At 42.3% G+C, this 14,642-nt stretch overlaps 1 protein-coding gene across 2 annotated transcripts in view; it reads left to right on the forward strand.

The window, feature by feature from the left end:
• The window catches only part of zrsr2 (zinc finger (CCCH type), RNA-binding motif and serine/arginine rich 2), a 66,924-nt gene that overhangs the window by 47,581 nt on the left and 4,701 nt on the right, over positions 1–14,642 (forward strand). For both annotated transcript variants that reach the window (XM_059967700.1, XM_059967701.1), the window contains exons 8-10: positions 9,363–9,576; positions 10,728–10,783; positions 13,576–13,685. In XM_059967700.1, the coding sequence (XP_059823683.1) occupies positions 9,363–9,576; positions 10,728–10,783; positions 13,576–13,685 (380 nt within the window). The remainder of the gene's footprint in view (positions 1–9,362; positions 9,577–10,727; positions 10,784–13,575; positions 13,686–14,642) is intronic.

Genomic DNA, 14,642 nt, shown 5'->3' on the forward strand with positions numbered 1-14,642 from the left:
CCTGGGGGGGGTAACTTAAATGCTTTCAGACCTTTCAACTTCCCAAGCACCTTTATACTGTCCTTGAAACATAGAAACAGAGAAAATATACAGCACAATACAGGCCCTTCGGCTCACAAAGCTGTGCAGAACATGTTCCTACCTTAGAATTACCTGGGCTTTACCCATAGCCCTTTATTTTTCTAAGCTCCATGTAGAAATCCAGGAGTCTCTTAAAAGACCCTATCGTTTCCGTCTCCACCACCGTTGCCGCCGGCAGCCCATTCCATGCACTCACCACTCTGCGTTTTAAAAAAAAACATACCCTTGACATCTGCTCTGTACCTACTTCCAAGCACCTTAACACTATGCCCTCTCGTGCTAGCCATTTCAGCCCTGAGAAAAAGCCTCTGACTATCCACATGATCAATCCCTCTCATTATCTTGCAACCATATAAAAATTACAGCACGGAAAAAAGCCATCTCGGCCCTTCTAGTCCGTGCCGAACGCTTACTCTTACCTAATCTCACTGACCCGCACTCAGCCCATAACCCTCCATTCCTTTCCTGTCCATATACCTATCCAATTTTACTTTAAATGACAATACCGAATCTGCCTCTACCACTTCTACTGGAAGCTCATTCCACACAGCTACCACTCTCTGAGTGAAGAAGTTGCCCCTCATGTTACCCTTAAACTTTTGCCCCCTAAGTCTCAACTCTTGTCCTCTTGTTTGAATCTCCCCTACTCTCAATGGAAAAATCCTATCCACATCAACTCTATCTATCCCCCTCATAATTTTAAATACCTCTATCAACTCTATCTATCCCCCCTCAACCTTCTACGCCCCAAAGAATAAAGACCTAACTTGTTCAATCTTTCCCTGTAACTTAGGTGCTGAAACCCAGGTAACATTCTAGTAAATCTTCTCTCTGTACTCTCTATTTTGTTGACATCTTTCCTATAATTCGGTGACCAGAACTGTACACAATACTCCAAATTCAGCCTCACCAATGCCTTGTACAATTTTAACATTACATCCCAACTCCTATACTCAATGCTCTGATTTATAAAGGCCAACATACCAAAAGATTTCTTCACCACCCTATCCACATGAGATTCCACCTTCAGGGAACTATGCACCATTATTCCTAGATCACTCTGATCTACTGCATTCTTCAATGCCCTGCCATTTACCATGTATGTCCTACTTGGATTATTCCTACCCAAATGTAGCACCTCAAACTTATCAGCATTAAACTCCATCTGCCATCACTCAGCCCACTCTTCTAACTGGCCTAAGTCTCTCTGCAAACTTTGAAAACCTACTTCATTATCCACACCACCACCTACCTTAGTATCATCTGCATACTTACTAATCCAATTTACCACCCCATCATCCGGATCATTCATGTATATGACAAACAACATTGGACCCAGTACTGATGCCTGAGGCACACCACTAGTCACCAGCCTCCAACCTGACAAACAGTTATCCACCACTACTCACTCGTACCTCCCATCCAGCCACTGTTGAATCCATTTTACTACTTCAATATTAATACCTAAAGATTAAACCTTCCTAACTAACCTTCCATGCGTAACCTTGTCAAAGGCCTTACTGAAGTCCATATAGACAACATCCACTGCTTTACCCTCGTCAACTTTCCTCGTAAGCTCTTCAAAAAAATTCAATAAGATTTGTCAAACATGACATGGATTTGTGCGTGGAAGGTCAACTGTTCCTAATCAGACCCTCTCTATCCAGATAATTATATATACCATCTCTAAGAATACTTCCCATTAATTTACCTGCCACTGATGTCAAACTGACAGGCCTATAATTGCTAGGTTTACTCTTAGAACCCTTTTTAAACAATGGAACCACATGAGCAATAAGCCAATCCTCTAGCACCATCCCCGTCTCTAATGACATTTGAAATATTTCTGTCAGAGCCCCTGCTATTTCTACACTAACTTCTCTCAAGGTCCTAGGGAATATCCTGTCAGGACTCGGAGATTTATCCACTTTTATATTCTTTAAAAGCGCCAGTACTTTCTCTTTAATTGTCATAGTTTCTGTACCTTTCCTACTTGTTTTCCTTACACAATTCAATACCAAAAAGAGATTGTTCAAAATCTTCCTCATCTCTTTCGGCTCCACACTTTAGCTGTCCACCCTCCTTCTCTAAGGGACCAATTTTATCCCTCTCTATCCTTTTGCTATTAATATAACTGTAAAAACCCTTTGGATTTATTTTCACCTTACTTGCCAAAGCAACCTCATATCTTTTAGCTTTTTAAATTTCTTTAAGATTCTTCTTACATTCTTTATATTCCTCGAGCACCTCATTTACTCCATGCTACCTATATTTATTGTAGATATCTCTCTTTTTCCTAACCAAGTTTCCAATATCCCTTGAAAATCATGGCTCTCTCAAACTTTTAACCTTTCCTTTCAACCTAACAGGAACAAAAAGATTCTGTACCCTCAAAATTTCACCTTTAAATGACCGCCATTTCTCTAATACATCCTTCCCATAAAACAAACTGTCCCAATCCACTCCTTCTAAGTCCTTTCGCATCGCCTCAAAGTTAGCCTTTCTCCATTTAAAAATCTCAACCCTGGGTCCAGTCCTATCTTTCTCCATAATTAGATTGAAACTAATGGCATTGTGATCACTGGACCCGAGGTGCTCCCCAACACATACCTCTGTCACCTGACCTATTTCGTTCCCTAACAGAAGATCCAACACTGCCTCTTCTCTAGTTGGTACCTTTATGTATTGCTGCAAAAAACTATCCTGCACACATTTTACAAACTCCAAACCATCCATCCCTTTCACAGTATGGGCTCTACCAGGACACCACCTGTTGCTTCAAGAAGAAAAGGCTGAGTTCACTCAGCCTATTCTCATTAAACATGCTCCCCAATCCAAGCAACATCCTTGTAAATCTCCTCTGCACCCTTTCTATGGTTTCCACATTCTTCCTGTAGCGAGGCAACCAGAACTGAGCACAGTACTCCAAGTGGGGTCTGACCAGGGTCCTATGTAGTTGCAACATTTCCTCTCAGCTCCTAAACTCAATCCCATGATTGATGAAGGCCAGTGCACCGTATGCCTTCTTAACCACAGTCAACCTGCGCAGCAGTTTTGAGTGTTCTATGGACTTGGACCCCAAGATCCCTCTGATCCTCCACACTGCCAAGAGTCTTACCATTAATGCTATATTCTGCCACCATATTTGACCTACCAAAATGAACCACCTCACACTTATCTGGGTTGAACTCCATCTGCCACTTCTCAGCCCAGTTTTGCGTCCTATCAATGTTCTGCTGTAACTTCTGACAGCCCTCCACACAATCCACAACACCCTCAACCTGTGTCATTAGCAAATCTTAACAGATCCCTCCACTTCCTCCTCCAGGTTATTTATAAAAATCACCATGAGTAGGGGTCCCAAAACAGATCCCTGAGGCACACCACTGGTCAGCGGCCTCCATGCAGAATATAACCCGTCTACAACCACTCAATCAGGCTTGTAAGGCACGACCTGCCTTTGACAAAGCCATGCTGACTATTCCTAATTATATTATGCCTCTCTAAATAGTCATAAATCCTACCTCTCAGGATCTTCTCCATCAACTCACCAACAATTGAAGTAAGACTCACTGATCTATAATTTCCTGGATTATCTCTACTCCCTTTCTTGAATAAGGAAATAATATCCACAACCCTCCAGTCCTTTCCCATCCTCATTGATGATGCAAAGATCATTGCCAGCAGCTCAGCAATCTCCTCCCTCGCTTCACACAGTAGCCTGGGGTACATCCCGTCCAGTCCCGGTGACTTATCCAACTTGATGCTTTCCAAAACTCCAGCACATCCTCTTCCTTAATATCTACATTCTTAAGCTTTTCAGTCCACTGCAAGTCATCCCTACAATTGCCAAGATCCTTTTCTGTAGTGAAGACTGAAGCAAAGTATTCATTAAGTACCTCTGCTATTTCCTCCAGTTCCATGCACACTTTCCTACTGTCACACTTGATTGGTCCTACTCTCTCATGTCTTATCCTCTTGTCTTGCTTTTCACATACTTGTAGAATGCCTTGAGATTTTCTTTAAACCTGTCTGCCAGCCTTATCTTCTAGATTCCTATCATTATCTAGTTTTTTGAACCTTCCGTAAGCTGCTCTTCTTGACTAGATTTACAACAGCCTTTGTACACCACCATCCTTTGTACCCTACCTTCCTTTCCGTCTCATGTACCTACTCAGAACCCCTGAACATTTGCCACATTTCTGCTGTACATTTCCTTGAGAACATCTGTTTCCAAATTGTTTCTTAGTTCCTGCCTGATAGCCACATATTTGCCCTTACTCCAATTAAATGTTCCCCTAACTTGTCTGTTCCTATCCCTCTCCAATGCCAAGGTAAAGGAGATAGAACTATGATCACTATCTCCAACACGCTGTCCCACTGGGAGACCTGACACCTGTTCAGGTTCATTTCCCAATACCAGATCAAGTACAGCCTCTCCTCTTGTAGACTTATCTACATACTGTGTCAAGAAACCTTCCTGAACACACCTAACTAACTCCACCCCATCTAAACCCCTCTAGGGACATGCTGATCAGTATTTGGGAAATTAAAATCTCTCGCCACAGCAGCCCTGTTATTATTCCTCCTTTCCAGAATCTGTCTCCCTATCTGTTCCTCAGTGGCCTGTTCCTAACGTCCACCCACAGAGACTCCGTAGACAACCCCTCCATGACTTCCTCCTTTTCTGCAGCTGTGACTCTATCTCTGATTGACAGTGCCACGCCCCTGCCTCTTTTGCCTCCCTCCCTATCCTTTCTGAAAAATCTAAAGCCTGGCACTTGAAGTAGCCATTCCTGCCCCTGCACCATCCAAGTCCCTGTAATGGGCACAACATCATTGCTCCAAGTACTGATCCATGCTAGACCTCGCATTGATAGACGCGCCTCAAACCATTGGACTGAGCTCGCCCCTTCTCTATCACCTGCCTATTCTCCCTCTTGTACTGTCTCCAAACTTTCCCTATTTGTGAGCCAACCTCTGTTTCCTCTGTCACTTCAGTTTGGTTCCCACCCCCCAGCAATTCTAGTTTAAACTCTCCCCAGTAGCCTTAGCAAACCTTCCTGCCAAGACATTGGTCCCCCTGGGATTCAAGTGCAGCCCGTCCTTTTCGTATGGGTCACACATGTTCAGAAGAGTCCCAATGATCCAGAAATCTGAATCCCTGCCCCCTGTTCCAATCCTCAGCAACTCATTAATCCTCCTCTCATTCTATTCTTAGTCTCACTGTCATGTGAGATTACTATCTTTGAGGTCCTGTTTCTCAACTTCTTTCTAATTATGTCGTTGGTACCAATATGTACCACGACCTCTGGCTGTTCTCCTTCCCACTTAAGATATTGTGGATGCGATCAGAAACATCCCGGTCCCTGGCACCTGGGAGACAAACTACCATCTGCGTTTCTTTCCTGCATCTATAGAATCGCCTATCTGACCCCCTAACTATAGAGTCAACTATAACTGTTGCCATCCTCTTCCTTTCCCTACCCTTCTGAGACACGGCTAGATTCTGTTCCCACAGGTAGGCCGTCTCCCCCTCTCCCCCCCCAATAGTACTCAAGCAGGAGTACTTAATGGGGACAGCCACTGGGGTACTCTCTGGAAACTGCTTCTTGCCCTTCCCTCTCCTGATTGTTACCCAATTCTCTGTCTCCTGTGCTCCCGGGGTGACTATCTGCCTATAGCTCCTATCACCTCACTCTCCCTGACCAGAGGAAGTTTCATTGAGTGGCATCTCTAGTTCCCTAACGCGATAACCTACCTGGCCTAGACCCTTTATTGCTTAAGCCCCGTTGAGCCAAAGCCTTCCTACTCTGTCTCCCACTTCTCTGTCGCCTGTTTTGTAAATCTGTCTTTCTTTTAAACTCTTCCTGCTGCTCTCACTGGCCGACCTCCACGCACTTGCACAGTCATGCCCCATTCAAACCTTGTTAGCCATGGTTGCCTAATCTCTGTTTAGAATACTACTCTTTTGGGATGCACTTTCGAACTGCTTCCAGAAACTCCAACCATTGCTGTGATGCTGTCATCCCAGCTAGAATCCTCTTTGAATCAACTTTGGCCAGCTCTTCTCTCATGCCACTGTAGTTCCCTTTACTTCACTGTAATACTGATGCATTTGATTTTAACTTCTCCCTCTCCTACTGCAGGGTGATTCTATCATATTATGATCACCGTCTGCTGAGGGTTCCTTTACCTTATGCTCCCTAATCAAATCTGGTTCATCACACAATACCCTTTCACACATCACACATAATTGCCTTTCTCTTATGGACTCAACCACAAGCTGCTCTACTTCTCTTAGGATCCAGCACCAACCTGATTTTCCCAAACTACTTGTATATTGAAATTGCCCATAACTATCATAATGTTGCCCTTTTTACATGTCTTCTATCTCCTGTGTAATTTGTACCCCGTACCCTGGCTGCTGTTCAGAGGCCTGTATAAAACTCCCTGTAGGGAGTTTATGTACAGTTTCTTACCCTTGCAATTTCTTAACTCTATCCACAATAATTCTACATCTTTTGATCCAGTGTTGTCTTTCTAAAGGTTTGATTTCATTTTTTATCAACAGGGCCACCCCACCCCTTCTGCCCAACAACCTGTCATTTCAGTAGAATGGGTATCCTTGGATGTTAAGCTCACAACTGTGATCTTCTTCCAGCCACAACTCAGTGTTGCTCACAGAGCCCTGCTGCCAATAAATAACCCATCTTATTCTGTATACTGCGTGCATTCAAACATAACACCTTCAGACCTGTACTTATCACCCTTTTCAATTTTACCCCCATGTTATCAGAAGTTAAATTCTTATCCCTTTCTATGCTTTTTGTCTTCTTTATTTATTCTGGGGTCTTTCATAACTACTTCTGCACTCCCTTCCCTTTTACTTTATCCTCACTTTTCCAAACTGAAACTACAATTTTAACACACAACCCATCCCACTGACTACAATTTTGCCTTTTCAAGTGTATATCCTTAGTCTCTGTGCACACTGTATCTATTTGTATATCAACTGCCCCATCCTCTTCCCTATCACTCCGATTCCCATACACCTGCCAAATTTGTTTAAATTTCCCAACAGTTCTTGCTTCGGCTTGATACCCTTCATCTGTACTAGTTAATGTCCAGAGTGAGATCTATGTGAAGACTGAGTGGAAAGGTGATGGATGGGAAAGAATTCTGATAGCTTTGCCTCTTAGCTACATTAATAATAACTTGGGGTAGTCAAATATCCTGTCAGAATACCTTTAGGGATGGGAGGAAATCAGAGTTCCATTTGCTGCAAGGAGTAGGTAGCACCCACGGTTTCAATTGATTCCATTTTAATGGATTCTAGGAGCTTCTCTTCTTTTGAAGACTGAAGGAGTTGAAGAGATTTCAGTCTGAAACATTGTTCAGTTTTTCATCCCATGAGGCCTGATGAGTGTTTCCTACTTTTTAATTTATTTTGCGTTTCCCGTCTACCGATTTTTTTTTTAACATTTTACATAGAACTGTACAGCACAGTACAGGCCCTTCAGCCCACAATGTTGTGCCGACCCTCAAACCCTGCCTCCCATATAACCCCCTACCTTAAATTCCTCCATATACCTGTCTAGTAGTCTCTTAAACTTCACTAGTGTATCTGCCTCCACCATTGACTCAGGCAGTGCATTCCATGCACCAGCCACTCTGAATGGAAAACCTTCCTCTAATAGTCCCCTTGAACTTCCCTCCCCTTACCTTAAAGCCATGTCCTCTTGTACTGAGCAGTGGTGCCCTGGGGAAGAGGCGCTGGCTATCCACTCTGTCTATTCCTCTTAATATCTTGTACATCTCTATCATGTCTCCTCTCAACCTCCTTCTCTCCAAAGAATAAAGCCCTAGCTCCCTTAATCTCTGATCATAATCCATACTCTCTAAACCAGGCAGCATCCTGGTAAATCTCTGTACCTTTTCCAATGCTTCCACATCCTTCCTATACTGAGGCGACCAGAACTGGACACAATACTCCAAATGTGGCCTAACTAGAGTTTTATAGAGCTGCATCATTACATCACATCTCTTAAGCTCTATCCCTCGATTTATGAAAGCTAACACCCCATAAGCTTTCTTAACTACCCTATCTACCTGTGAGGCAACTTTCAGGGATCTGTGGACATGTACCCCCAGATCCCTCTGCTCCTCCACACTGCCAAGTATCCTGCCATTTACTTTGTACTCTGCCTTGGAGTTTGTCCTTCCAAAGTGTACCACCTCACACTTCTCCGGGTTGAACTCCGTCTGCCACTTCTCAGCCCACTTCTGCATCCTATCAATGTCTCTCTGCAATCTTTGACAATCCTCTACACTATCTACACCACCACCAACCTTTGTGTCATCTGCAAACTTGCCAACTCACCCTTCTAACCCCACATCCAGGTCGTTAATAAAAATCACAAAAAGTAGAGGTCCCAGAACAGAGCCTTGTGGGACACCACTAGTCACAACCCTCCCATCTGAATGTTCTCTCCACCACAACCCTCTGCCTTCTGCAGGCAAGCCAATTCTGAATCCACCTGGCCAAACTTCCCTGGATCCCATGCCTTCTGACTTTCTGAATAAGCCTACCGTGTGGAACCTTGTCAAATGCCTTACAAAAATCCATGTAGATCACATCCACTGCACTACCCTCATCTATATGCCTGGTCACCTCCTCAAAGAACTCTATTGGGCTTGTTAGGCACAATCTGCCCTTCACAAAGCCATACTGACTAACCCTGATCAGACCATGATTCTCTAAATGCCCATAGATCATATCTCTAAGAATCTTTTCCAACGGCTTTCCCACCACAGACTATAGACCACTCACTGGTCTATAATTATTAGGACTATCCCTACTACCTTTTTTGAACAAGGGGACAACATTCGCCTCCCTCCAATCCTCCAGTACCATTCCCATGGACAATGAGGACATAAAGATCCTAGCCAGAGGTTCAGCATTCTCTTCCCTTGCCTCGTGGAGCAGCCTGGGGAATATTCCATCAGGCCCTGGGGACTTACCCGTCCTAATGTTTTTTAACAACTCCAACACCTCCTCTCCCCATTTTAAATTTTCATTTAAAATGATACAAAGTTCAGATATGCAAACATGGGAAAATCTGCAGATGCTGGAAATTGAAGCAACACACACAAAATGCTGGTGGAACGCAGCAGGCCGGGCAGTATCTATCGGGAGAAATACAGTCAATGTTTCGGGTCGAGACCCTTCCTGATTTTTAACAGCTCATTCATATGTGATTATGTATTTCCTTGTACAGATGCTCTCGTAAACATGTTTACCCAGCATCAAGTCAGACTCTTCTTATCAGAGCCATGTTTATTACTTTTGGCATGGAGGAAAGTAGGCGAGACGACTATGATACTGATTCTGGTCTTGAGCATAGTGAAGAGGACATTTACCAGCAGTTTATAGATTTCTATGAAGATGTGTTGCCTGAATTTAAGAGCATTGGAAAAGTTATACAATTCAAGGTAAGTTATTCATTTGTTCTTAATATGTACCATTTACAGTTGGGTCAGCTGATCAGTGCTGCCTTTTATGCTCTGTTTAACTTGCCTCGGATCTATTCCTTTAAGCATTGTTTTTCCAACTTCACTTTTTAAAGGCAGACTGCCATCTGCCTTTACTACCTGTGATAACCAGCATGTATTCTCATTTTGTTTCCTGTTGGATTTATTAGTGATTAATTTTGTATCCCTAGTTTTGAACAACTTTAACATTCCCTACTTGATGTAGATGAATATTACATCTACCTGATCACAGCTACAGAATTTTATATCAGTTGGGTGATGTTTCAGCTGCCTTTTCCAAAAAGCCTTATTCTTGTCAACAGCCTGTTTATTTTGTTACCACTCTCATAATTATTGTATGATTTTCAGTGCTTCCATATTTCTATTACAGCAATTAAAATTGCGGACAATACTACAACTATCTAAAGCCCATTACTATCAAAGCAATGACCACTTACGTTTTTTTCTAGTCTAACATCCTAGATTATTGTGACTATAATCAGCCTAGAAACATCCAGTTAATCTACTCTACTCTGCAAAACCTTCCATACGTTTGTTGCACAGAAGTAGAAATAATGCTTCCATGGCTTAAAATCTAGATATTATATCAAAATCTTTATTGTCTGTCATTTAGTTTTACTCGGGTCTCTTGCAGTGTTCAAGTATGCTTGACCTTGCCACAGTCAGTCTGAACTTGCCCCTGTCTATAGGGATCTTCTGATTGCTAAGCTGAATGTAACTGATGTAGTCCGGTGGAGTTAGGTAGCTCTAGTTGAAGTGGAAAAGCTGTTTTATGGCTTGGGCTTCCATCAGTTTGCAGTTTTCCATTTGTGTCACTGTGCTCCCTGTCTACAGTGCACCCAGTCACATTCCTTACCTACCTGTCCAGCCCAAGGCTGCCTTCTAGCCTCCCAGCACGTGCTCAGTGTGCTACCCTAAGGTAGTATACAAACATTGCTCAAAGCTTGAGCTGGAGGAAGTACTTCTTAATCAAAGCATATTCAGATCCCATCAGTTAGGTCATGTAGCCAAATTCCAGTTGATAATATTAGGCATTGGCAGCCAAAGTGAGTATTTTTGCACCTAAAGCTGTAATGTCCTCCTTTTTCCAGGTCAGTTGCAATTATGAGCCACACCTTAGAGGAAATGTATATGTTCAGTATCAAAAGTAAGTTTATTCACTTTTGCATATATTCCAGATACACCAAAATATTATTGCATTTATATAAACATTTTGGAAAAAATGTACAAGGCATGTAAGTTTGTGGGTGATATTAAAATCGAAGGTGTTGAATACAGGTGGCCCCGTTTTTCGAACGTTTGCTTTACAACAGCTTGCTGTTATGAAAGACCTACATTAGTACCTGTTTTCGCTAACCAAAGAGGATTTCCGCTTTTACGAAAAAAAGATGCCCGCTTTATACATGTGTTTACCCTGAGAAAGACTACCATGACCGTGAAGCCTTGTGCAGGCAGTTGTGTGTGCGTGCGTGTATGCATCGATTTTTTTAAAAATTTCTCTCCATATCGATTTTGGCTTGCTGTCTTCCTGATTTTGATAAGTGAAACTACACTGTACATACAATATTTCTATTTCATATAGGCTGTATATTTATCATATTATTCCTGCTTTTACTATATGTTTATGTTATTTTAGATTTTGTGTTATTTGGTAGGTTATTTTTTGGGTCTGGTTACGCTCAAAAATTTTTCCCATATAAATTAATGGTAATTGCTTCTTCACTTTATGACATTCTGACTTACAAACCATTTCATAGGAACGCTGTACCTTCGGATACTGGGGGAAACCTGTATAAATGTAGAAGGTTACGAAAAATTACAGATTTTAATCAGTTATGTGGGCTGAGGGTTAGCAAATGGCTTTCAATCTAGATAAATGTAAGGTATTGCATTTTGGAAGATCAAATCAAGGTAGGAGAGGGTAATGGAAGAGGAACATTGGAATGCAAGTGCATGGTTTGCATAAAACTGCACTGCAGGTAGATAGGGTGGTGAAGAAAACATTTTATTTGCTGGCCTTCAACTTGGATATAGAAGTTAGCAAGCTGTATTGCTGATATATGGTAATAAGACTGCGCTCATCATTGAGTATTGTGTAGTTTTGGTTACCCTCTTTTCAGGAAAGATGTTATTAAACTAGAGAACAGAAAAGATTTAACAGTTTGCTGTCTGGACTTGGGGGCCTAAATCACAAGGAGAGGTTGTGTAGAGTCAGATTTTACTCCCTGGAATGTCGGAGATTGAGGAGTGTGAATGTAAGAACATGAGGGGGCACAAATGGTAAAAGCATGAAATCTTTTATCTTTTTCCCAGGGAAGGGTTGCAAAAACAAGATCAGAGGCAAGAGATTAAAAAAGGGAAATCAGAGCCAACTTCATGCGTAGGATGGTATATATTTGGAATAATAACTTAATTGATCCCAAGTGGGAAATTCTTTCATTACAGCAGCAACATTTAAAAACACACTTAGCTCTGTGCTTAACTAATAATACAGAATAAAAATAGTATGTAACTCCCTGGGTTGCCTCAGGCTCGCTCAGCTCGTTCTCGTCTAGGGGGAGCAGCCTTCGGCCCCGCCAAACTGGGTAATCAGCTGGTGTGGATGCTGTGTGATGTCCCCGCCTCGCCCAAAACCAGACAGTACACCATATGCGATTAAATGAGTACAATTTATAAAGGTTACTATAACTAAGTGATTAATAACGATACAGTATATATGAAGAGAAAATTAAAGAAAAGGCGCCAAACTTATCAAAGTCCAAACCACTTCGTGCACAGCCGTTGGAGCTCAATTACTGAAGTCTTCTGGCCACCATTCGATCCCCTCCGAACTCCTCGACTCGCAGCTCAGGACCCTCCGAACTCCTCGACTCTCCAAACAGCTCAGGACCCTCCGAGTGGTCAACCAAGCACATCTAGCTTCATCCCCCCCCCCTCGGAGAATCTCCCGGCCTTGGACCCCCCTTTGGAGTCCGATCCTCGCCCAGCTTAGAGCCTTGCGTCCTCTCTCTCGACCCCCTCGCCCCGATCTGCCCAAAAGCCCGTCAACAAAAGCCTACAGACTCAGAAGAAAGAACATTAATCCCTATTTGGTTTACAAAGGAATACCATTCTCGTTATCAGTAAATTAGCATTCCTGCTAGTTAACAAAAGGAAACCCTTTCCCAACAGTAACAAAGAAAAAGAAAGAAACCCCCTTTACAAGTAATAATTTAAAGATAGTGTACCAATGTACAAAATAATAAAGCAGAGACTAATGTACACTTTTCATAGAGATGAACTGTTGTATATGCTGAACTGTCAGTAGTAGTTGACAGTCATGTTAGCAACATTTAGATAATTACTTGTATAGAAGTGATTAAGGGGGCAGGTGGAAGCAGGTTGCTGAGCAACACAGTGTGGATGAGTTGGCCTGAAGGGCCTATTTCTGTGCTGTATGACTGTCACACTGGTTACTTTTGGTTAGGTCACTTCTATTCAGTGAGGAATTATTGCAACCTGAGTTAAATCACTAGCTGATGAAGGGGTTGATGTTGAGGATTTAGATGGTCTCCTTTGCCCTTCAGATGTTTTTTGGGACACTTAAGTTGGTGTGAACAGGCAAACTACTGTTATTTTATGATCTTGCTAGGGATTTCGTCCCATTGTGTATCATTCCCTTGTTATCAGGGGAATCGGCCTGTGCAGCAGTACTGAGATGAAGCTTCTAATCAGACGGTAGAAAAACTGACAAACTAGCTTTGTTCCTCAGTTGATTTTCTTTTCTCCGGGGAGATACATATTAGTAGGTCACTCCCTTGTTCACTTGAAAGCTTATTTTGCTATTCTGTTTATATATCCAGTATTCTGCTGTCTTTTAAAATATTTGTCAACCCTGTATGATATTAAGATGTACTCAGTGTCACCAGATGTTGCTAACAAGAGTTTGTTTTGCTGCAGAGAGGAGGAATGCCAGCAGGCCTTTGCATTATTCAATGGGCGTTGGTACGCAGGCAAACAGTTGCAGTGTGAATTCTCACCAGTAACCCGATGGAAAACAGCAATATGTGGTTTGTTTGTTTTTGTAAATAGTTTCTCATAATGATCAATTAAATCTTATCATTGGCTACCTAGCTTCATTTTTTTATTGTACAATAAAATCTGGCAATCTAGCTAATAGGATTAACATTTTATCGTATTATAAGTTTTCATTAGGCTTGTCCATACAATATCAATTACAGGTTGTCCTCAGGTGATCAACAGGTTCCATTTTTGTAGCAGTAAACATTTTGGAGACTGACCATCACTCCCTGACCTTCAATACTGCCTTAAACAGAAATAGGAGCAGGCACTATGAGAAAGTGTTTAATGGGAGAGGTGCTGTTAGACACGAGAATGTAAATTGGGAACACGTTCTCAAGGAAATACACAATGGAAATGTGGAGGTTGTTCAGGGAGCACTTGCATGGGTTCTGGATAGGTTTGTCCCATTGAGACAGGGAAAGGGTGAAAGCAAGAGGTTGACAAGAGATGTGTAACATCTAGTGAAGAGGAAGGTTTAGGAAGCAAAGGTCAGAAAGGGCATGAGACGAACTTAAAGGAAATGTGTTTGGAATCACAGGGGTTATGGAGAACCTTAATGAATACTTTGCTTCAGTGTTTACCAGTGAGAGGGGCCTCAGTGAATGAGGACAGCATAGAGCAGGCTAAATGGTGGAACTTTTGGGAAAACATTAGGAGGGACAGGATATATCCCAGATTACTCTGTAAAGTGAAGGAAGAGATTGCTGCACTGTTGATGATCTTTGTGTCCTCCCTAGCCATAGGAGTAAGTAGTTTCAGAATATTGGAGAGTGGTAATGTTATTTCACTAGTGTCCGAAGAGTGAAGCGATTTGCTTCGAGGTCGAACGTGAGTCAGAGTATCAGATTAATGGCAGGATTTTTAGCAGTGTGGAAAAAGAGGGGTTCTTGGGGATCAAAGCCTATAAGATCCCTCAAGATTGATGTTCAATCTTGTTGGGGTGG

Source organism: Hypanus sabinus, chromosome 4 (assembly GCF_030144855.1).
Source record: "Hypanus sabinus isolate sHypSab1 chromosome 4, sHypSab1.hap1, whole genome shotgun sequence".
NCBI classification, from domain to species: domain Eukaryota; kingdom Metazoa; phylum Chordata; class Chondrichthyes; order Myliobatiformes; family Dasyatidae; genus Hypanus; species Hypanus sabinus.